This window comes from Rattus norvegicus, chromosome 7 (assembly GCF_036323735.1).
Source record: "Rattus norvegicus strain BN/NHsdMcwi chromosome 7, GRCr8, whole genome shotgun sequence".
Taxonomy (NCBI): Eukaryota; Metazoa; Chordata; class Mammalia; order Rodentia; family Muridae; genus Rattus; species Rattus norvegicus.
The window spans coordinates 32,438,800-32,463,787 of record NC_086025.1 but is presented as its reverse complement, the minus strand read 5'-3'; the positions used below and the strand labels follow the sequence as shown (position 1 = coordinate 32,463,787).

The 24,988-nt window shown below is 43.6% G+C and overlaps 1 protein-coding gene and 1 pseudogene across 2 annotated transcripts in view; both read right to left on the bottom strand.

Moving 5' to 3' along the window:
• Eea1 (early endosome antigen 1) overlaps positions 1-22,507 on the bottom strand; it is a 167,528-nt gene extending 145,021 nt beyond the window's left edge. Inside the window, exon 1 of one of the 2 annotated variants that reach the window (XM_039080107.2) lies at positions 22,272-22,507. In XM_039080107.2, the coding sequence (XP_038936035.1) occupies positions 22,272-22,283 (12 nt within the window). In that variant the 5' untranslated portion in view covers positions 22,284-22,507. The remainder of the gene's footprint in view (positions 1-22,271) is intronic. The other variant, XM_039080106.2, reaches the window with a different exon arrangement.
• Positions 19,020-19,162, bottom strand: LOC120093990 (small nucleolar RNA SNORA17; annotated as a pseudogene).
• Positions 22,508-24,988: the final 2,481 nt, after the last annotated feature.

The window sequence follows — 24,988 nt, the reverse complement described above, 5'->3', positions numbered from 1 at the left end:
CAAGCTCTGTTTAATGTTTGGCTGTGGGACACCGATTGTCTCTTTGATGACACTTTTGTTAGGCTCCAATCACAGCACACTCTGCAGGCAGGACAAACTGTAGATCAAAGGTTTTGTGGCTGGGTTGGTGTCCCAGTCCCTTCACTTGAAGCCTTGCCTGGGTACAGAAGATGGCCTGTTCAGGCCTCATGTCCCCCATTACTAGAGGTCCTTATGGGGAAATCCTTTCCTCGAATCATATGAAGGTGTGTCCCAGTATTTTCTATTGTTAGTTGCTGTGCCCTGCAGAGAGCTCGTAACTGGCAGGATTTTTGCATTTCTATTGTCATTTCTATGGGCCATCACCAGCTTTGTATATGTAAATCCTTGTCCTTTCTCCCCTGTCCAAAAGATGATTCTCTGAGATTATCATGTTAAAAAGCAAGGTGCTTAGCCCTTTGGAGACTCATTTCTGTGTGGGGAAATGCTCACTGAGGTGGGAGTGAGTGGGTGGGAGCATCCTTGTGGAGGGAGAGGAGGGGGAGGGTGTTGGGGGAGGGGGATAACATTTGAAATGCAAATATATAAAATATCCAGGAGAAATAAAATTTAAAGAAAAAAAGGAAGGGGCTGCCCTGAAGGGTGATCCAGAGAGATGAATCGGGAGTGGTCTTACGGCTGATTGGTTCAGACTGACATATGGATTTCTGTATAATAAAAAGCTGACTGCCCAGAACTGAAGCAGGACTTCTGGGCAGCCATAGATGCAGCAGACTCAGAGAGATGAGGAAGGAGGCAGAAAGAAGATAGAAGGAGCTAGAAGCAGGTAACAAGAACCACATAGAGAGATGGTATGGCAGAGAAGTCAGGGTAAGTTTGCTGAGACTGCTCCCACAAAAGGCCAACTGTTGGTATTCTGTTTAAGCTCCACCCCCATGGCCTGCCGCTTTTCCTCTCCAACTCTTCTCTCATTAAACCTCTCCACGTGGAACCACGGTGTCTTAGTATTTTCTGTCCAGGCACGGGCCAAGATTCGAAACCCTAACACCAACAGCTTAAACTCTATAGATGCTGCCGCACCTTAATTCAACCTCAAGCAGGAAGTGAGAAAGTCACCTGCAACAGAATCATGGGTAAAGGGCAGATACAATGACTTGCATCTGTAATCCCCTGAGCTCATACTGTGAAACAGGAGGCAGAGACAGTAGAACTGACTGACAGCATCTCAGGCCAGGGAGCCTGGAGCACAGAGCAAGAGAAAAACAAGAAAGACCCATCCCAACAAGATGAAAGGTGAGAACTGACCTCTACTCACGAGTGCTGTGGCATGCATATGCCCACATGTACACACGCATGTATTCATGCATGTGTGCATGTGCATACACACACACACACACACAATTACTTAAATGTGCTGGCTGCTTCTTCCAGACATGGGATCATGAATCATTTGTATCATACTGAACTCAATCTGGACAGGACCGGTCATATGTGCCAGAATTGAAGGATTATGCATTTAAATTATGTGCACCTATTAGAGCTTGTCCAAGTCCACGCTAAGTCCTGGAAGAACTGAAAGAAGGAAAGGAGAGAAAATGGAAAAAAAAGAGAAATAAGGGGAAAAGAGGGAGGAAAGGGAGACTGGTTTTAATGATAATTTCAACACTTGAATAAGTATAAATTGGCTAATAGTCTTTTCATGGTGTAGTTAAAGCATTGATTTTCAGCTCAATTGTGCAAATTAAGTAAAAATAAGCGTTTAGTGAAGAAACATGGTATGAGCTGAAAAGACAGCAACATAATAAGACTTGGAAAAGGAGTGTTGAGCTGCTATTGGTCTTTGTCTTTAACACTAGCATCGAGAACTAATGTTGCAAAATAGAAGAATAACAAACCCTTGATTCGTTCTCTTCAAAATCCAATTTCCCCTGTTACTTGGGTTTAATTACAAGTGTGTTTAACCACAAATACATTCACATTTATAGACCACAGACACCCCACCAGGAAATGTAAAGAAACAAGACAGAGTGTTCTAAGACAGAGAATATCATCCTTTGTAATTCCTCATGTGTGTATTTTTAAATTATTCCTTGTCTTCAGGTGAGTCTTGGGTGAAAATCCTGAGAAGGGGGTCACAGATTCAACCCTACGGTCCCCTACAGGCCTTCAGATCCAACCCCTCCCCCAACCCCCATCTTCCTCTTCTTTGCATTACAAGGGACCCTTTTCCAGCCTGCTGTGCTCCTGCCTCTTGTATTAATTGCTCTTCTTGTTCCTATTAAAACATACCAAAAGTAAATAAGCAACCTATGGAAGGAGGGGTTTCTCTTCGGTTCGAGATTCAGACAGACAGTCTGCCATAAGGAGTCAGGGGAGCGGGAGCTTGAGACAGCACTCACCCTTCATCCACAGTCAGGAAGCAGAGAGATGAACGCAAGTGCCCAGCTTCCCTTTCCTTTTTATGAAGTCTCACATCCCCGCCCACAGAATGGTCCTGAGTACTCCATCAGAGACAGGCCCAGAGGATAGATAATTCTTGATCCCGTCACGTTAATAATGTGAACTATCAGACCACGTAGTATTATCATCCCACCCTATCCCCCTTTCCACCTTCTTGGAGACATCTCCAGAAGCATGAAGCAATATCCTAAAACTGTCTCACGTGGCCGAAGTCATCTTTCCCTTCAGATTCCTCACACGTCACACGCCCTTCATCGCCGCTTACAACATTGGTGAATATAATTTCTTATCCATAGGTTCACTTAGGAAGCATCACTGATCGTCTTTCTTGTGTCCAATCAAGATCTGCATTTTACATTACAGAAGAACAGAAAGAATAGGTGTGACTCTTGAATTTGGGAGAAGTTCTGTTTTCAGAGAAAGGAAACCAGTACAAAGCTTGACAAGACAAACAGGAGGTTGCAAATGTTGTGAAGGAAGAAACCTGATTCACAAGGGAGGGTAAGATTTTCAGAGCTTCTCTGGGGAGCCAGACAATGTTTAATTGAGGCCATGGTGACATGTCATTCTGGTTATTCTTGTTTGAAGTAGAAAAGGGATGTGTGCCTATCATATAGGACAAAGGAAGTGGAGTGGATTGGACAAGAATTGCGGAATGGAAAAGTTCAGGGGTCCAGATACCATGAGACCTTAAAGGCCATATTGAAGAGTTGTGGTGGTTTGAATAAGAATGGCCCTCATAGGCTCCTATACTTGAATACTTAGTTACTAGGGAATAGAACTGTTTGAAAGGATTAGAAAGAGTAGAGTGTGTGGCCTTGGTGGAGATGGTGTATCACAGGGCTGGGCTTTGAGGTTCTAAAAGCTCACAGCAGGCCCAGTATCTCACTAACTCTGGATGTAGCTCTCAGCCACTTGTCCATCACCATGCCTATGTGCTTCCCGGCTCTTGCCATGATAAAGGACTAAGTCCCCCGAAACTGTGAGCCAGCCCCAATTACAAGCTTTCTTTTATAAGAGGTGCCTTGGTCATAGTGTCCCTTCACAGAGACAAAATAGTAAGCAAGAGTAAGCAAATAGTAAGTAAGAGTGTGTATTTTGTCCTAAGAACCAACCACTTAAAGGTGTTGAGTTGGGTATCATGCCTTCTATTTCCTGGCTGGTAATGGAGTTTTAAAGATAAGCAGATGAGAGAAACATAATGAGTCAATGCTGTAGTTCCCCAAACCCCCTTCTGACCTTTGCCTCCCCAGGCAACTAGATTAATTGGACATAACTATTTTTAATGACCATGAAGTAGGAGTTTAGTGATTTTTAATCACCATTTTCTCTTTCTAACATACTCCATTTTATAGTAGATAATACATTAGAATTGTTCATTTTAGGTATTATCTTGACTGGTCTAAGGGATGGCCAGATAGCTAGCCTATGTATGACTCTGTCTTCTTTCACCCCCTGTGGAAGGCCCCCCAGTAGACTCACTTTTTCCTTTAAACACCAGGTGTACGAGTCTGTGCTGTTTCAATAGGAAAATCATCATGACTCAATGAAAATTTAGTTTAACCCTAGCCCTCTCTTTGCATATGTTATGTAGATTTTCATTGAGTTCTGAAGCTTTTTCTATTGAAAACAGAACCTCTTTCTGAGTATGGCTTCCAAATGTGTTTCACAGAATCTACAAAAATGCTTCCTGATAAAAAGTGTTATTGTGGGGGGTAGGGTATATATATATATATATGTGTGTGTGTGTGTGTGTGTGTGTGTGTGTGTGTGTGTGTGTGTGTGTGTGTGTGTGTAAAATTGATTATTTATTCTAGCTAGCCTGTATAAAAGACCCAAAATCCCGGTACTTTATTTACAAGCTGTAAGCCTGGGTTGGACAGGTTTTGAGCTAGTCTAATTTACATGCCAGCCACATGTCCCTTGTTACTTGCTGTTTGAGTCTCACCCGGGTTATTTTAGTTCCGTCAGCCTGTCCTCAGTGTCCACTTCCCCTGGCCACATGCTCATGGTCCATCTCCACTCCTTGAAGCCTCCTCCTTTCTCAGTCTCCTTTCTCCTCCTTCCCCTCATTTGTTCCTCAAGTCTGCCTTACTCTCTCTACTGCCCAGTCACAGTCTCTGGCTTTTTACTAACCAATTAACTTTAAATTGGGTAACAAGGTTTATATAACAAAGGCTGGTGTATGTGGGAATTTGCTAGTCTTGGGGCAACCTGATCTTGAGTTACAGAATTTAGCATTTGAATACATAGTAGCACCAGACCAACCCCCAAAATACATACATGTATATATTTGATCGGTAACACTTTACTGAGTGACCCATCTCTCTATCCCCCAAAATGTCAGTGATTATTACATAAGGTGATTGGTAATAAAGGCTTTCCCCTCTGTTGGGGTTTCAGAAACAAATATATTATTTGAGGGGTTGGGGATTTAGCTCAGTGGTAGAGCGCTTGCCTAGCAAGCGCAAGGCCCTGGGTTTGGTCCCCAGCTCCGAAAAAAATTTAAAAAAAATATATTATTTGAAAGAATGAAGGATCTACTACAAAGAGTCCTTCAAAGGAGACCAATGTGTTTATTCAATGTTTCTCAAATGTTTCTCCGCATGACAACCCCTTTCTTGCCAATCAAACATTTTAAATGGGGAGGTTGTGGCACTTGCCTTCATCCTATGGTTAACAGGCAAAAGCAGGAGACACGAGTTCAAAGCCATCGTGGGCTGCACATCCAGATGCTGTCTCAAAGAAACAACACCTAACATTTAGCAGAACTCATTTGAATAGTCTTGTTTTTGAAGGCTGAGGAGAAATGGGCGGGATTTTCCCCACTTTCTCCCTGCCTCCTGTCACTGAGTATATCACGTCTCTTTAGCAGTGGGGTAGTACTTGTGACTGTGTCTTCACCTTCAAATGCCCCTTGAACTCTTATCCACGTTCTCTGCACAATCTCTAAGGATGTCAGTCTCCTTCAGCACATGAGGCCTGTCTATCAGCATGCTCTGAAAGTGGCCACACGAATTGTACTTCATTTGCTTTATTTATTTCATTTCTACGCCTTTCAGTTGCCCTTAAAATTAGGAGTAATGTCAATGGGGGAGCCTACCATTCAGTTCATGCAGGTATTTATTGGCAGATGTACATCCCAACACACATGCATACACACACACACACACACACACACACACACACACACACACACGCATCCTGATTACAGTTTCTCCTCCCTCTACTCCTCTCAGCCCTCCCCATCCCCATTCCCTCCAGATCCACTCTTTTTCTCGTTAAAAGGGAGCAGGCTTCTAAGAGAGAACAACCAAACACAGCAAAATAAAATATAAGATGAAACAAACCCGTCACATAAGGCAACCCAACAGAAGGAAAAGAGCCCCAAGAGTAACCAGGAGAATCAGAGACCCACTTGATGACACACAGGAGTCCCATAAAATGCTAAGCCGAAAGCTGTAATAGATGCACAGAGGACCTGGGCAGATCCACGCAGGTCTTGTGTTTGCTGCTTCATTTTCTGTGAGTTCATGAGCTCTGCTAAGTTGAGGGCCTGATCTGGTGTCCTCCACTCCATCTCTGCTCTTGCACTTTGTCTCCTTTCTTGAAGGTCTCCCAGAGCTCTGAGGGGAGGGTTGGAAGGAGACAACACATTTCCAAAGACTCTCTCTCCATGCAATGGCTGTCTGTTGGTTTCTGCATCTGCTCCTGTCTGCTGCAGGGGGAAGCTTCTCTGATGATGGCTGACTAGGGCACTGATCTAAGCGTAATAGAATATTATTAGGAGTCATTTTATTGATACTTTTTTGGGGGTGGGGGAACAGCAATATTTGGTTTTACCCTAGGTCTCTGGGCTATTTGTCACCCAAGCAGTTTCACGGGCTTTATCCCACGGAATGGGTCTTAAGTCAAAGCAGACATTGGTTGGTTACTCTCACAAGTTCTATGTCACCATAACCTTAGTGTATCTTGTGGGTTGAGTCTTTCCCCTTTGTATACAATGTATTTCTGAGCTTCAGTGTCCATGGCAAAAGCCTTTTGGTGGCCAGCACTAATAAAGGATTCTAATTTCCCCTTTAGATGTCTGTAGCTTTCTCGGCTGGACTATAACAATATCCAACAGCAGGTACAAGATCCCACAGAGCCTTTTTGAGCTTCATTGTTTAGCAGCATTGCCTTAGAAAGTGGCTGAAGTCTCATGGTTAATAACCACTGGCATTTCATGTTCATCAATATTCCAGTGTTAATCAATGAAGAAGTACATTGGGGCTCAGGAAACATTGAAGAAAAGCAGGCAGAAAGATTATAAAGGCCAGAGGTGGGGCAGACTGAATTGAAACTCTTCTGAACAGGACAGGACCACTGTTCTCATGAATTCACAGCAGCTATGTTTGTCCATATGAGATCAAGCCAGTTTCACAAAGCCCTCCCCTCCAGGAGCTATTATTAATAGTCGATGGCTTCTAGATTGGGGAAAGTCTATTTTCTCTATAGGTGTGGCTCCTGGTAGGATGAACATTCTTCGGGGCACACACACACACACACACACACACACACACACACACACAGTATATGTGTGTACGTGGGGGATGCATTTGTATATCTATGTACAGCATATTCGATCTTGGGAGAGAGAAAGTTTATATGAGAGAGAGGAGATGAAATTAGGGGACTGAGGTGTTGGGAGTGATCTGGAAAGAGTTGGAAGAATTGGGAGAGAATATGATCAAAATACATTGCATGAAATTCTCAAAGAATAAAAATTTTTTCAAAGAAGTGATTGAAACGATACAAAGAAACACAGAATCAAAAAGGAATAAATGAGTAACCTCATCCCAGGAAGAGCCACACTTGAGGATCTCCAGGGATCTCAGTACTGGGAATTCTTGGGCTGGTACACACTTCAGAGGCTGCCAACAGGATGACTCAGCCCAGTCCTCTCAGCTCTGTGTGTCTTTATGTTCTAGATTCTAATGCCCAGCTTGTGTCATATGCTTTTTATTTGGCTGTGTTGGAAGGGAGGGTGTTGGGGACTTTAGAATGCTCTAAACAAACATATGCCTTTACGTATTTTCAAAGCATGTGCAAACTATGGAGGGCCATTCCTGCAGAGTATGTGGAATTTATTCCTTCCTGGGTGGAGGATTACACACATATTTCTGTATGGAGAATGATCTATATAGCCGGTCTTTTTTTTTTCCAGTTGCAAATGAGTGAATCTATTAAGTATATAGTAAGCAAAAGAACAAGGGGGAAAAATATCAGATAAACAGAAGCAGCAAAGAACAAAGCATCATGCTGGATATTTACAACACCCGACAGAAACAGGCAGGAGCCTAATTGATCAAGCAAGCAAAAGTGATGTCATCAGATCAGGGGCTCGTAAAGTCCAGCAGAAATGATAACTCTCCTAGTTATCAAGGTGCAGGGTCCTTAACCTCTTTAACTGTTTCTTGTTCTCCTTTCTCCCAGTTACAGAGGTGGGTCCCACCTCTGACACCTAAGACAGAGCACCTTGGAGGACATTTGACAGAAGCATGCTGAAGTCTGGACAAGGTGTCTCCTTTCACTCTTATGGGCTGTTTTTGACAAGCTCAAACAGGTTGTAACGACTTACAGTATGGTTTCTATTGCAGCACCCTTTCTTAACAAAAAAAAAAAAAAAACCTTCCTTCTAAAAAGAAGGTAAATGAAAGTAAACATCCTGAGAAACACTCAAGAAGGAATCCCAAGGGCAATGTTTAATAAACATTTCCTAAGCCAGGGCTAGGAAAACGGCTCGTAGAACAAAGTGCTTGTTATATAGGCACAAGGATATGCATTTGGATCCCAGCCAGTGAAATCTAGACGCACTCTCTGTAACTCTAGTGCTCCTGGGTGGAAGGCAGAGGCAAGAAAATCCCTAGAGGTTGATGAGCTAGCGAGCCTGGATTGCGAGCCCGTAAATGACAAGGCACCTCGTTTCAAATTAGATGGAAGTTGAGGATCAACACCCACGGTTATCCTCTGACTCTCGCCTATGTGCTGTGGCACACATGCACTCAAATACATTAACACAGAGAGAGAGATGAAGAAGGAGGGCACGGGAGAAGCAAAAGGGGGAAGAGGAGGAGGGGGGAAACAGGAAGGGGAGGAGAAGAGTAGTAGTGTAGTGGCAAGTTAGTTAAACCACTTTGATTCCTGGCAGGTAACAGGCATACTGCACCTGCCCAAGAGCTCTCTGGATTCATGAATGAAACACGCGCGCACACACACACACACACACACACACACACACACACACACACAAACACACACACACTAGCTAATTTTGATTTCCCTTGACCAGCTCAATAGCTGGGCTCTTCTAAACCTCCCCACTGCCAGCCAACGCTCCTCTCTGGTATTCCTAGTTTAACACCTTCTAACTCAGTATTTTATCTTTGCTGTCCTGTTGTCTCCTGGATAGCACCCCCCGCCCCCCTCACCTTAGGGTCACATCTCCTTTCCACCTACATTGCTGGATGGTTTCTCTCCTGTAGCTCTTAATTCTTATCCCTCTGCCTCCAAGCCATAACAGTTCCTCCTCCTCTCTTCTCCTCCCCCTCCCCCTCCCTCCCCCTCCCCCTCTCTCTCTTCCTCCCCGGCCCCCCCCATCCTGCCTATTCTCTTTGCCCAGCCATTGACTGTATTACAATTCTTTATTATCAAGTGAAGCCATCTGGGGCCAGGGGCCCTCAGCTTCTTTTGAAGCTGAGATAAGACAAATCATTAGAATCAGTTCCCAACATAGTAGTGGTAGCAGCAGCAGCAGGAGGGGAGGGAAATGATAATACAGATTCTGGATACCATGGTTCTATTCGGTCATGTTCAAATTTCTTATTGAAAATGCAATCAAATGGAATTTAAATTTTTCCATAGTCTCTTGTTAAAATACTGACGTTAAAATAGGCTTTATTATGTAGTAAAACTCTTGAAGCACACTCAGAATTTGGGCCCTGTGATGGTTTGTATATGCTTGCCTGGGGAGTCCATTAGGAGGTGTGGTCTTATTGGAGTAGGTGTGTCACTGTGGGGGTGGTCTTAAGACCCTCGTCCTAGCTGCCTGGAAGTCAGTATTCTGCTAGCAGCCTTCAGATGAAGATGTAGAACTCTCAGCTCCTCCTGCACCATGCCTGCCTGGATGTTGCCACACTCTAATCTTGATGATAATGGACTGAACCCCTGAACCTGTAAGCCAGCCCCAATTAAATGTTGTCCTTATGAGAACTGCCTTGGCCATGGTGTCTCTTCACAGCAGTAAAACCCTAACTAAGACAGGCCCCCTCTTTTGCTCACTCTGTAGTGAGCCCCCTCTCCTCCCAACTCACTCCACTGTCTTCTTCTATAAGAACACAACTTGACACCTGTCCTACTTTTCTCTTTCTGTGACAAATGCCATAAGCTGAAGCGCCTTGAGGAAGAACAATCTCCTTTCATCTTACAGGCTACAGTCTATCATCAATGGGAGCCAAGGCAGGAACTCAAGCTAGAAACCTGGAGTGGAGACCCAGAGACAAGATGCTTATTGGCTTGCTCCTAGACTCCTGTTCAGCTACCTTCCTTGTACAACCCAACTCTACTTGCCGAGGAATGGTTCAGCTCGATGTCTGGGCCCTCCTGCATCAATTAGCAGTCAAGAAAATGCCCTACAGACACATCCATGGGCCAATGTGACAGAGATAATTCTTCAACACAGGGCCCCAGATAATGGGCGGGATTCATAATGTGATCATTTCCCTACAACCACAATTGCATGTTGACAGGATTTTCATGTTAATCTCATCCTACGTATTTCTCATTTTCTGTGTTTGCTAGTCTTCATCAATTCCACTCACTGTGACAAAATATTGAGGAAAGCCACTGAAGGCCAGAAGAGTTGATTTCTGGAGCATAGGTTAAGGGGATAAAGTCCACCACTGAGGGAACAGCAGAGGTGGGCATTTGAGACAGCTGCTCACATTGCCTTCACAGTTAGGAAGCAAAATGAGATGAGTGCTAGTCCTCAGCTCGATTTCTCCTTTTATTCATCCTGGGCCCTGAACCCAAGGAATGATGCATCCTCATTTAGGGTGGTTCTGCCTTCCTCAGTTAAGCCTCTCTGGAAACACCTTCATGGATATACCCAAAGGTCTGTCTCCTAGGTGATTCTCAACCCAGTCTGTTGACAATAAAGATAACCGCCACATCTTGTGGCTTCGTTTTTTTTTTTTTTTTCTTCTTTTTTTTTCTTCTTTTTTTTTCTTTTTTTCGGAGCTGGGGACCAAACCTAGGGCCTTGTGCCTGCTAGGCGTGGCTTCGTTTTTGACCAGTTGGTATTTTAAAGACTTAAAGATTTGTTCCCAGTTACCTTTCTGTCATTTGTGTCTAGTTTATTTCCTCTCTGACTCAGAGGCATATTTTTGTTCTTGTTTGGACCCAGAATGTTTTATTCATACCAAGTAGATCAACCTGGTTGGTTAATCACAGACTAGCTTGCAAAATTGTAACTGACATGAACCTAATAACTCTTCCATCTCATTTATGCAATTTTTGTTTTGCACTGTGCTCTCCACGTGCTATATGAACTATTATGGGATTTTTAGTACTATCTTAACACTTTATGTTTTGATATTTTTATATTTATTCAATGAAATAATATTATATCTCCTCCCAATCTCCCCTTTCCACCCTCAGTTCCCCTCTAATACCTCCCCCCAACTTCATATCCTTTTCTTAAAAACAAAACGAACCTAGCCAGGCATGATAGAGCACACCTTTAAGCCCAGCACTCAGGAGGCAGAGGCGGGTGGTTCTCTGTGAGTTTGAGGTCAGCTTGGTCTAGAGTTCTAGGACACCCATTGCTACACAGAGAAACCCTGTCTTGGAAAAAAAATCCCATTCTACGTATCATATATAAACCCATTATATATAATATGAGTATATACACATGTATATAATTAAGTCCAAGTAGTGCTTCTCATATGTGCATGGGTGTGGTCTATCCACAGGAGAACATGGACAACCTACTAGTGACCATACACCCCGAGAAGAAAGACTGTCTCTCCTCCAGCAAATATTAAATACCAGTAGTTATTCAGGTAGATGGAACATGTGAGCCCCTCATCCATCTGCATACTATTTTTGATTTAGACTATCGCCCAGCGTTTCTGTGCAACTAGAATTTTCAAAAGAATTTTGCATTTATCTGCCATCTCTGGCACTCTTGAACATATCTATGTCCCTGTTCAATATAACATTGCTCCTGACTGAAGATATTTCTGTACCACTTCTTAGAACTGCATGGCTGTGTATAATTAATAATTTGGGGGTTTTGCTTGTTCAACGATCTGTCTATAGATTTTTGATTTTGGGGGAGATGTTTTGGAGAGTCTTCTGACATGCAATGCTTCAGACAAGAACACCCCAGCTCCTAGCACTGTGTGTCTGGAATGGGCCTTTTCCTCTGTGCTTTCAAGGTGTGTCTTTATTCTTGGTTTGCACTGGTTTGAAAGCAGTTCATGCAGGTGTCGGTGCTGTGTCAAGAGAGGAACAGCTGCTTCTTAGAGCAGCGCTCTTTAGATTGTGCTGTTTCAATCTCCCAAGTTCCCACTGAAATAGACTGAATTGAATAGATCCATGGTAAAGTCTGTTTCTATATTCCAAACAAACCATGGGATGAAAACCGTGTAGGCTGGGCCTCTCAGAACATGTTGTCAGGAGCAGGAAAGAAAAGCAATTTACCTGTCATGTTTCTTACTGATCAAGTTCACCTCCCAGGGTCCTATTACTCTCCCTTCCCAACCCCCACCCCCACTACCACATTTCTGGATTGTATTACTAGCCCCACAGATAGTCATTGAGAAGGTAACTTTATCTGGACCCAGGTGCAAATGTTCCAAGAGCCTTGGAAGCTGACAGAATCATTAGCTTTCCAAAGTGAGAAAATAGTCACGGGACCCACAAGAATGGCTAAAGTCAGAGGCAGGATAAATGACCTGAGTTCAGAGGCTGAGGGTGGGGCTCAGTGTACTCCAGGCATGTGCAACGTTCTAGCTTTGATGCTTAGCGTGGCAAATGAATGAATAAATGATGAATTAAAAGCTGGGAAGTTGTTTAGTGGTAGATGGCTTGCTTACAGTGCAAGGCCATGAGTTCAATCCCTAAGGCAAGCAAAACAAACAGAAGCAAACAATAAAACTGAAACAACAACAGTCCGGGACTGGAGTTCTAGCCCTGCTGGTAGAATCCTTCTTAGTATGTGCAAAAGCTCTGATCTCCGTATGTCATACACACAGCACAGTGGTGCATACCTATAACCCCAGCAAAGGGGAAGAGGAGAACCAGAAGTTCAAAGTCATTCTCATTTACAAAGTGAGTTTGAGAGTTCAAGGCCAGCCACGGATATGAAAAATCTTGTTTCTAAAATAAAACAGAACCCAGCACCAAAAGAATACCCTTTAAGAGCGTGATCCAGAAGTGGTCACACACACACACATACACACACAAACATTTACTCATATCCAGATGACAATGAACATCCTCAGCTGCCAGAAAGACTGGCAAGGATTGGCTGTAGCCACGTGCTCTTCCAAAATCTCCACCATCACAGAGACTATCATGGAATTTGAAAAGAACAGACATTGAAGAGCCATTTCTCTCTGCCTTAGCAATGCATACAACAGTTTTGCCCAGATTACAATCCAGAGCCTGATAAATGCTACTAACACTCCACATACGTCCAAGTTCAGAGGCCAAGCCAATGCGCAAAAGAGTATTTAGCATCAAGGACAGCCTGGTAGACAGTCTGTCCATATTGCTAAATCACCTCCAGAAACATGCCAGTATTGACTTTATCATCTTTATGATGTGATGTCCCAAGCATAGCCTGCTCTGTGTGGTACAGGGGGGTCCTCGTCTCATTCTTCTTCCTGAGTGTGGTCCTGGATAATCAGACTCTCCAGAAGCAAAGCTTACACAAAGAGGAATTCCATGCCTGTCTCTCTAGTGTTTGGAGTCAGGGAGATTATAAATCCTCGGACAGCTTCAGCTACACAGAGAAAGATGACCACCAGCTAACTACCTTTCTTTAGTGAGCTACTGTGCTTTTCGTCATCAACCATTAGCAGATAGCCTCTGTGAAAGACAGAAAAATGACATGAATGGTAAAAGGAAACTAAAATGGCCAGAAAGCACATGAGAAAACATCACATTAACAAATGGCAAAGATAATTAACTTGAGGCCAGTGAGATGACCTAATGGTAAAGGGAATATTGGGGCCCCCTTCTAGGGTTCTTAGTGTCATTAGTAAATGAATTTTAAAGTGGACTAAAATGAAAGCTCAAGGATAATTTCATTAGAGTTTGAAAGAAAGAAACAAACAAACAAACAAACACACACATAGGGCGAGAAAGTTGTAAATTTCAGTTGTTGTTGTCCAGAGTAGAAGGCAGGAAGGAAGGGAAAGCCATGCCACGTAAGCTGGTCTGGTGGTCAGACACATGGCCCACAAGCCAGGGATGGGAGAGGTTTGAGAGAAAGAGTGAGGAAGTCCAAAACATTGGGAGGAAAGTACAAAGTGTTAAGGAAAGTATGCTTAGAAAACATAGAAGACAGGGTGTGATGTTTTGCATATGCTTGGCCCAGGGAGTGTGTTAGAAGGTGTGGCCTTGTTGGAGGAAGTGTGTCACTGTAGGGTGGGCTTGGAGACCCTTCTCCCAGCTCCTCCTAGGATGCTGAGTCTGTTCCTAGCTTTCTACGGGTGAAGATGTAGAACTCAGCTCCTCCTGCACCATGCCTGCCCGGATGCTGCAATGCTGCCATGCTCCTACTTTGATGATAATGGACTGAACCTCAGAACCTGTAAGCCATCCCCAATTAAATGTTGTCCTTTATAAAACTCATGTTGCTCATGGTGTCTGTTCACAGAAATAAGACCCTAACTAAGACACAGGAAAACATTATACTTTTCTGAATAATTTAGAAAAATGGGCAAACTAACGCCCTTAGGCAGTTACAACCCACAAGCTTCTGCAATAGGGAGAAGATGCTGAGAAGGAAAAGTACAGGAATTCATTAAAGAATGAATTATTCACCAGTCTCTTTAGCATGGTCTTAGATGAGCCTGCCTTCCTAGAGGTGTTCCCTTAGCCAAAGTGATTGAGCCTATCCAACTAGAAGGATAGGCCAGAGATTCCATTCTCTTGACCAGATGTTTCTGCTCGAATCCTGAAACCCATGTAAAGCTGGAAGAAGGGCACTTACTCCACAAGGTTTCCCTTTGACCTCTGCACATACCGAGTATCTCATGTGCATGCCCACATGCGCACACACAGACATAATGAAAACAAAATTAATTTTTTTTATTTCTCTTTCTTTCCGCCAAGATACTTGGTTTCTACTCTGATAGTAAAGCATTTGATTCTTCCTCTTGATAATTCTATCTCCTGAGAGGACACCAGGCCATTTTAGCTTTGTACACCACAAAAGATACACAAATCAGAGGGCTCTGAGATCAGGCAATGTCCTGCTCTACTACTTTTTATTGTATAAAACAGTATTGCAACCACACCCATCCAGGACAAACTGATAGCTTATTCCTAAAAGTAAAAATGTGTCAGACTGGGGCTGGGGATTTAGCTCAGTGGTAGAGCGCTTACCTAGGAAGCGCAAGGCCCTGGGTTCGGTCCCCAGCTCCGAAAAAAAGAACCAAAAAAAAAAAATGTGTCAGACTATGAATTTATCAAAATAAATTGAGAGCCTATGACTAGTTCGGTGTACTTTAGTCACATTATAAAAATACCTTATTAGGAATACCGTTCTTGAGAACTTACTGGACATTTCAGAACAAGGAAAGAGTATAACACCCTCACCTGGACTCCATACAAAGGAAGAGACAGTAGACGGATGCTGAGACAGCTCCCAGTGACCCATGTTGTCTGACTTTCCAGTATATGCATCAGAGGGTCAATAGGAAGAGGATTCCCAGCCATTATTTCAGCTCAGTCAGCAACCACCGTTCATGAGGCTACTCTATCCCTTCTCCATATTCATTTGTCTTTGTGTTTGTTGTACATTAGGGCCTGCCATGCATTTGTCTACCCATTCATCCATCTGGACATAGGTCTGACCTTCGCCTCTACAATTTCTTCTGTCTGGCGTCTTGCTTATGCTGCTCCACCTAACCCTGAGGCTTGGCTTAATGGTGATGCTGAGGCTTAACTGAAGTGGCTCTTCCAATAGGGTTTATTAGCTCATTCTCACAGATTTTCTTTGCATCCGTCAGTTTTCTGCTTGCCTCTTTAATACGCTGTGTGCACACACCATATGATGTACAACATACCACATACACACACACACACACACACCATATGAAGTGTAACATGTGATCTAAGAGTTAATTTTAGTAGCTATAATTGGAATTGAAGAATATGTGTCTGCATCAGCTAACTATTGAGCGCATCAGGATTACTTGACAAATACTGCCAGCAAAATGGATGTCATTTTAAATTTATTATTATTCAAAACATCCAGCATACATTGTAGAAAGACACAATGGGGGCTGGAGCGATGGCTCAGCAGTTAAGAGCACTGACTGCTCTTCCAGAGGTCCCGAGTTCAATTCCCAGCAACCACATGGTGGCTCACAACCATTTGTAATGGGATCAGATGTCCTCTTCTGGTGTGTGCCTGAAGTCAGCTACAGTGTACTCATATAAATAAAAATAAATCTTTAAAAAAGAAAGAAAGAAAGAAAGAAAGACACAATGGTGTCTATGAGCCTGATTCAGTATGCTCATGACAAGGATCCTTAAGATTCATGAACTGAGGAGCTAAGTAGTCAAAAACAACACACATGCACAACCACACACACCAGGCCCTCATTATGTAGCCCTGGTTGACCTAGAACTTACTATATAGACAAGTTGGCCTAAAACTCACAGAGATTAGGATGTTTTGCCCCCATGGGTTCTTCATGCAGAGAAGGGTACACATGTGCTACAGTGTGTGTAGAAATCAGAAGACAACTTTTTGGCCAACTCAGGTCATCAGGCTTGGTGGCAAGTGCCTTTACACACTGAATCACTTCACTAACGTCAATAACCAGGTAGTTTTAAGACAGGGCTGCTAGGTTAGAAGACATGAGCAGATGCACTCAGTTAATCCATTTAACAATTAAATCTTCAGGATGAATGGTACTCTTATATTTTTCTTTTGAAATTCAAATTCAACTGGGTATCCAGTATTTAATCTTATCTAGAAATCCAATTTTAAGCATATTGAAAAAAGAAAGAAGAAAAAGAAAATAACATTCTTAGATGACTCAATGTGCATACTTTATTCTCTTTGCTATTAAACTAATTTTGAATGGTTGGAGTTGTAACTCTGTGGTAGATAGCTCACCTAGCACAGGCAATGCTCCAAGTTCACTCTCCAGAACCAATAAACAACAACAACAACCAAATAAATTGTAGAGGAATTTTAATACAGCAACATGGCTACTGTGGCAAGGGATCACATCCCAAGACCTAGGTCTATGTGATACAGCTGGAATGCAGACTCGCCACACACCTTTAATGCCTCTGGCTGGAATACAGACAGGTCTTTAGCACACACATTTATTCTTAAACAATGACATCTAATTGAGGGGCAGACAAAGTGATGAATTAGGGAAAGATTTGACAGAATGAGTCAGAGACAGGAAACACACAACTCTCGTGAGAACAAACAGGAAAGAGGTTACTTAAAGAGCAACACAGGGAGAAAAGGGCAGTTCAGTTCAGTGCAGTTCAATTCAGTTCAGTTCAATGCAGTTGACCTCAACTGAATTCACTTTAGTTCAGAGAAGGTCAGTTTAGTTCAGAGCTGTTCATTTCGTGGAGTTCATAGGCAGTTTTTCCAAGCAGAGCAATTCAGTCAGAAGAAAAGAGAAGCCAATTTGAATCAGTCAGCTTGAAGAGGAGTTTGAGCCAGAGCAACCGAGTTGAACCAGCCAGGCAGAGTTTAGAAAAGCTAGAAAGCCTGAGTTTATTGAAGAGTAAGTCTTAGAGACTAAAACATTCTAGGCCTAGCTTAGCAGATGGAGGCTGGAAGCTGAATCCTTCAAGGTCTGGGCTTGCAGAAGATTAGATTATATGGAGGCAAGAAGCTTCCTGGCCTAGGGGATAGTTAGATAGAAGCATTCTGGGTCCAGCCCAAGCCATTTGTATTCAGAAAGCTTGGGTACAGCTCTCATCTCATTCCTTCCTCTGAGGAAATAAAAATGACTTTTACAGTAAATAAATACTGTTGAAGCTTTTTTATAGTCTATAAGTAATAACCAATTTAAAGATACTCTAATTTACCATAGTAACAATCCTACTATATTTTTCATAAGTCAGCAATACTATGAACTCATTATGAATACTAAACACAATTCACAGTCTGAACAACCACAATTTCAAGTTCAGTTTGGTTGCTGGAAAAATACAAATACTGATCAAATATGCTCAGGAAAAGATTATACAAGAGCAGAATAATCAAATCAGGAAAACAAATCTGATCAATGAAGTCAAGGACTAGAGAGAAAGGTTGACAGATGATAGATAGATAGATAGATAGATAGATAGATAGATAGATCGATAATGAATATTTAGGTACTGTAGTTAAATGCTATGATGTAGCTTATTCTACAAAATAAAAGTTATTAGTCATTAATAGCAATCAGTTATTATACAGATTCACATGGGGTAGGAGTGATTTTGAACATAGTCAACAGAAGTTCAAGAAATCCTCAGATAAAAATAATCTCAAAAATGTATTGTGAAGTCTGAAAAAAATTAGCAAAACACCTTCCAGGCATAGATAATGCTTTAAGGATGCTCTCTGGACCTCACAGGCAGCTTTCTGTGAACACAGTTTCAGCCCATTACAATGCTTTTACTTTAGGGGACATTAAAGAGTAACTTCAGAATACCCTTCAGAAACTGGGATGTGTGGCTCAGAATGACTCACTGTTTCTTTCTTTCTTTCTTTCTTTCTTTCTTTCTTTCTTTCTTTCTTTCTTTTTTTAACTTTTTATTAGTTCTTTGTGAATTTAACATCATGTATCCCGATCCCACTAATCTCTTCTACCCCTCATGCCCACTCTCCATCCTTGCAACCTCCCCCAACAACACAGGAAAAAAAACTCATCGTGGAAGTTGTAGTGTGTCCCTCTGTATACCCTCTGGTTCCTGGAGCAGGCATCCGGCAGCCCATCTTGTCCCTGACTCTGCCCTCTCCTGCATTATGGCACCAAGGAGGAGTCATCTTGGACATGGTCTGTCCCCCTTACCCTCAGGCCTTCGAGGCACCAGACTTGTGGTTCTCTCAGACTAGGCTCCCGACCCAGACCTATAATGCCTTGGGCTCATTCCTATCCCTGCCCTACCCATGCAAGGGTCTCCTGTCCTGGGTTCACTCTGGGGCCAGCAGTTCAGGTGGGGTTCTTCTAGTCTCTGGCTCATTCCCCACCTTGGGAGCTGCAAAGCGCCAGACTGGTGGTTGTGTTGTCTTAGCCTAGCTCCCTGTCCTGGACCCCTGACATCACACTGGTGGTTGTCTTAGGCTCACTCCCTGCCACCTGCACCCCCGGGTTTCCCAGGTCCGAACACTGAGCATAGACATAGCCTGTCTCATCTCTGCCACCTACTGACACACATATGACACAGCAGTCGTAGCTGCAATGCCTCTAGGGGCAGGACCAGATACTATTTCTAATCTCATTGCCTCCCAGTATTTTAAGTTTGCTGTTTGTTAGTCCTCTGTGGTGTATCTAGCTAGTGTTGCTCTATCCCTTTGCCTCGTTAGGTTTCAGGCAACAGTCAACTATGTTGTTGTGTAACAGTGATAGGCAATTCTGCACGTGGAAATAAGCTCCCATAGACCCCATTTGATCTGCCAAGCATCTTATCTCTTTGCTCTTTCTGTCTGCCTTATGCCCAAACGATTATCCCATTATTACCCAGGTTCCCATTGCTGTAAGTAACTCAAGAAGAGACCATTAATGAGTAGAAGGCAAACGAAGCTACCCGCATAAGATCTGGTAGATCTATTGGGGCTGATGGAAGTTATCAGTCGAGAATGCTTGAGACAGAACGTTTTCTCATTGGAAGCCAGAGAGCCAGGAAGGAGCTGTGGTCCCATAATAACCTTCAAGCTCCTGATGACCTAACGATTTCCTACCAGATCCCACTCCCTATTAGTGCCACGGGGGGATCGAACCTTTAACACATAAACACTGGGAGACCGTCAACACCCAGCCTATAGCAATATCTCCTTCAAACCCTGCCCCCACCTACTGTCATGGAGCTAGTAGTGTCCTGGAGGAACCTGGCTTCCTGCCCAGACTCATCTGTTGCTCAGGAGTATCATATTATCTTTTAAACAGCAGTTCAAGCAGAATGAGACCATATTCTGAGTATATGTATATGCAATCCCAGCACTTGGGAGGATAAGGATAGAAGATCATGATTGAGGCCAGCCTGGTCTACCAGAGAAACAAGATACACACACACACACACACACACACACACACACACACACACACACACACACATAATGGATAGATAGATCAATGGGTAAATGCATGAACAGATAGACAGGCAGGTAGATAGATGGTAGATAGGCATGATAGTTCACAGCTATCATCCAGCACTTGGGAGGCTAAAGCAGGAGAACTGCATTTGTTTTTTGTTTGTTTGTTTGTTTTTGTTTTGTTTTGTTGCTATAATTTTTTCATTCATTCATCTTTATTTTATGTATATGTGTGCTCTATCTGCATATTCACCTGCAAGCCAAAAGAGAGCACAGACCCTAGTATAGATGGTTGTGCATGACCGTGTGGTTGCTGGGAATTGAACTCAGTATGTCTTAAAGAGCATCAGACAGTCCTCTTAACCACTAGCCATCTCTCCAGTCCCGAAAACTGCATTTTTTTTTTAAGTCCAAGACCAGATTGTACTGCAAAGAGAGTTCCAGGCCAGACTGAAATAGGCCCAGTCGAAACAAAACAAAAGATTAAGTAAGCAACAGAAGAAATAAATTAGTCAAGAGTTTAAATGTACACGTGTAAATACACAACCAGATGCTTTTCACAATACAGAAAATAAGTCCAGCATCAGTCATTCTACAGTGGGGAAGAGAGGAAGTTCAGTGACAGAGCAATCTTTTGCCCTGTACATGAATTTGATCCTCCACACAGTGGAAGCCATCTCCTTGCCTCTACAATCAGTCATGGACAGCAGCACTTCTTCTGTGCATATAAGGAGAGCATACAAAACCCCACCGTGTAACACCACACGGCCCCCAGTTGATCAGATTTCCAGCCTGCCACCTCCAAATCTCTAAAGAGGCTGGGATGGGCAGCTGTAACAGCTTACCGCTCCCTTAGAGTCCTTATGGGATGGCTCAACACACAGCACGTGACATGCAACTAAGCAAGCACAGAGAGTAGCATCTGGGAGTGGGGTTGGCCATGGTCCTAGGATGGCATGCTGTGGTAAGTCTGTCCTTCCTTCATCCACATCTCTGTTCATCATCACCATCCAGAGTCCCGCCACGACTACTCTGATGACTTGCTCTCTCCACATCACCTGCTTTATATTTATAGAACACTTATTTGTTTTATTTTTAATTGTGCGTGTGTGTCTGTGCGCACATGTGCGGTGCGTGTGCGTGTGCGTGTGCATGTGTGTGTGTGTGTGTGTGTGTGTGTATAAGTACAAATCAGATCTAAGGTCTTGTGCGTGCTAGGAACGTGTTTTTACTGTGAAACTGTCTCCAACCAAGCATTTCTTCCTTAAGATCTGGAGGTCAGTGTTCTCACCCATTCATCAGGATGAAAACGGAAGCTATTTCTCCACAGTAGACCGAATGATGGAGGCTGTCACCCAAAGGGAGTACTAAGAGCTGCTGAATAAATTAATCTGTCACAAGTGGAGTGAAGACCAGGAGCGTTAACATGTGGGTGTGGACAGAGACAGAGTGGTAGAAGGAGAGCCACAACTCAACCAAAAGAGCTAATTCTCGGCTTTTACGTCCCTCGATAACTGAAAGGATTCTCCAGGATGGTTTTGACAAATGGGCTCTGTTGGCTGTCTGACTCTAGCATTATTTCTAGGGCTGACTTGGTTGGAGGCGTTGTCTACAGGTTGGCCTACAGAGGGTGCTAGCTCACTTTCAAAAAAACCAAAAGCAGCAGGGGCGCTGTCCCTGGAGGCTGAGCGAAAGAGGAAGGCAAACACTGAGATGTAATTGAAAGAAGGCTTGTATTTTCGCGTTTTGCTTTAAAACCAAAGTTAATGGAAAAAGGTAAAATCATAAAGCAATTTTTGAAGATGTTAGAGACACACGAAATCCTCTCCTGAGGAAAAGATATAGCATCGGGTCTGGGTCTTTCAATGCGAAAGAGAAGCGAAGGGAGGAGAAGCAAGCGGGAGGAGTACCCTGTGAACACGAAGACTGGCACCGAGAGGCTGCAGGTTCCGGAGGGAGCGAACGCAGACAAGCCTCCGCAACATACATTCCGTCCTTAGGTCATGCTGGAAAATGGGGACCTTGGGACTTTAAAACCAAGTGGGAGATGCCTGTGTGAACGGGGCATGCCTCGACTGCGTCTCAGACAGGCATAGCATTCCTGAAATTGATTAATCTTAGTTTCTGTGTTCTGCTAGGGTTTATGCTTAGCTCACAGAGAAGAAATGAAGCAAGTGAGTTACCAGGAAATGTACTCCAGCCATCACGGTGCAGAGTGACAGTCACACATTTCAAGGAAAAGTTGGAGGCAGATATTCTTAAAGCTGTGACCTACCTTATCATCCATTGCCCAGTACTGTCATTTCCGGGGCTCCTTGTCCGTTCAAGGTGTCGGTCATTTTGTTTTAATGCTCGGTGACTAAACTAGAAACCCAGATCAGCACATTGTGGATGAGGAAGCAGAACAGCTTAGCAGCAAAGGTTATTACTGCCAAGTCAGACACCAAGACTTGAATCCCCAGAAGGCATGTGTCAGAAGGAGAAAGGCAACTCTCATGAGCTGTCACCTGATGTCCACAGGCATACACCCCCACTCCCTCCCTCTACCCTAGGCCTAGAATAAATGGATAAGTATGTCAAATCTCAGTGTAGGCTGGGGAATGCTTTTGTTTTTTTTTTTTAAAAAAAAAAGAGCCGCCACCCCTCCCTGCCCCCAACTACCCTTAAAATCCAACAAAAGATTTTTTGTTGTTAACGAGTAGGAAAATATCTATTTTCCCAATGAATTGCCTTTATTAAACTGATTGCTTCAGGGGCTTGAGAGATGGCTCAGCGGTTAAGAACACTGGCTGCTCTTCCAGAGGTCTTGAGTTCAAGTCCTAGCAACCACATGGTGGCTCACAATCATCTGTAATGGGGATCTGATGCCCTCTTCTGGTACGCAAGTGTGCATGCAGATAGGACACTCATATACATAATAAATAAGTAAACTTTATTTTAAAAACTATTTAGGAACTGTTTGAAGATAAAATAATAGCCTAAAATTTTACTGCTATAAAGTGTTTACCTTTCAAAGCTGGAGAGGTGGCTCAGTGCCTAAGAGCATTTTCTGTACAAGCCTAAGTACCTACATTTGGATCCCAGCACTAGCATAAAAAGCCAAGTCAGTCTGTGCACACCTATGACTCCAACACTGGATGGTAGAGACAGAGATCTCTACCAAGACTTGGTAAGATCACCAGGCTTGCAGACTTCCCATCTAGCTACACGGAGAGACCAGGAATCAGGAGAAATCAGGAGATAGAGCAAGACACCAAAGTTCTTCCTTGTCTAATGCGCGTGCACACGAGTGCGTACACACAAACACACACACACACACACACACACACATAAATACCACCCAATTAGGATTTATCTGTCAAGCATATTCCCAAGAGTCTTTCTCCTCAAAATTTCTCTGCTTCATTTCCTTAAGGATTTGCTTCATTTCAGGTGTTTGTCTAGCCTTCCCTTTGTATGTTAAACAATTATCTATTCAAAACCGTTATACTGAAATGCCTGAGTCAGTGTTAAGTCCGAAAGCCTGAGTACCAACAAGTACAACCACCCAGCTCTCCTGGGAGCTGCCTTTCATTTTAGTGTCTTTGAGTAACACTGGCATGCAACACACAAACAAACAAACCAGACCCCAGGGTAAGGCCCTGGGTTTGGTTTGCTAAATACCTGGATCTTCAGGCCACTAGAAGGTCTCAATGGCTTCCTCTCCCCCATCCCCTTTCCTTCCTTCTTACGGCAGGCCATAGACACTGAAAGTACCCTCTCCCACAGAGGTGGCCCCAAAGCAAAGAAGTACAACTTTGACCTTCCCCGACCTTTCTGCATACTAAACTGAATGAAGGAATTCACCAGCCTACCTTGTCTGGGGGTCCTGCCCTACACCCATGAGAAAGGAATGCCTCCCAGAGGGCCTTCCTGGGTTTCCTCCTGGTCAGATCAACACATTTCTACATTGTTGTCAATTCTGCATGAAACCTATATATGTGGAGGGGCGGGGCATGTGAGCCCATATAACCCCGGCATAGAAGCAATTTTCTCTAGGTCTTGGATCTTCAGTCTGAAAGCTCCTGGGTAATGGGAAGAGCCAGTTAGAGCTCTTTGCCATACTTTCTGAATGAAAAAAGGAAGAAAGGGAGGGAGGGAAGGAGGGAGGGGAAAGGAAAGGACATGATTGCTCCTCTTCATGGTGGAGGAGAAAGTTTATTGTAGATAAAATGGAGACATAACCAGAATCAGAGACATCTGAGAGAGTGGACATGACCCTGAGCCATCTGAAAAAGGGGAGGACAGGAAAGAGAGAGGAAAACAGGACAGCAGTCAGGAGGTCAAAGGTGTGAAAAAGAGCAGGGCAGGCAACCAAAATGTCTGGATTATGAAGGGAAGAGCCTGTAGGAGAAGGGCATGCCAGGCCATGGGCTGGAGAGTTGGGGCAGGTAGGGGGCAGGGTGTGCCAGCCACTTGCTGTAACAAGTAGGGACTGAGCAGCAGATGCTGGGAGAGCTTAGAGGCCAGGTCTGCTTTAATATGTTAAATAGGCACTTCAGCCTTCTGTCCTAAGTTTGAAACTTAACACTTTCTTTCTGTTATAGGCACATCTGCCATCATGCCCCCATGGCAACGGGGTCACCTACCCCAGTTTTCTGCCTCTACCAGGCACATCGGCTAGGTAAGGACCATGTGCCGTCCACCGTGAATCTGGGCCAACATGAGGCTGCAGATTAAGCAGACAACAAAGGAGATAAGTTATGATCGACTGAGACTCCAAAGGCTTCACTTGGCAATGTCTGGAAGTGGGGTGAGAGCAAGGGTCAGCAAGGTGGCAGGCATGACGCTGCATGGCTGGTGGGGGTAACAGAAAGCACATGCCCAGCACGCGTCACCTTCACCGCTCTTACTTACCGAAATGTGCCTCTGACTAATTGCATCTGTAGATCCTTTTGATGTGTACAAGGGTAGCAAGATTCTCTTTTCTTAAAAAATAAATCTTGTGGCTCT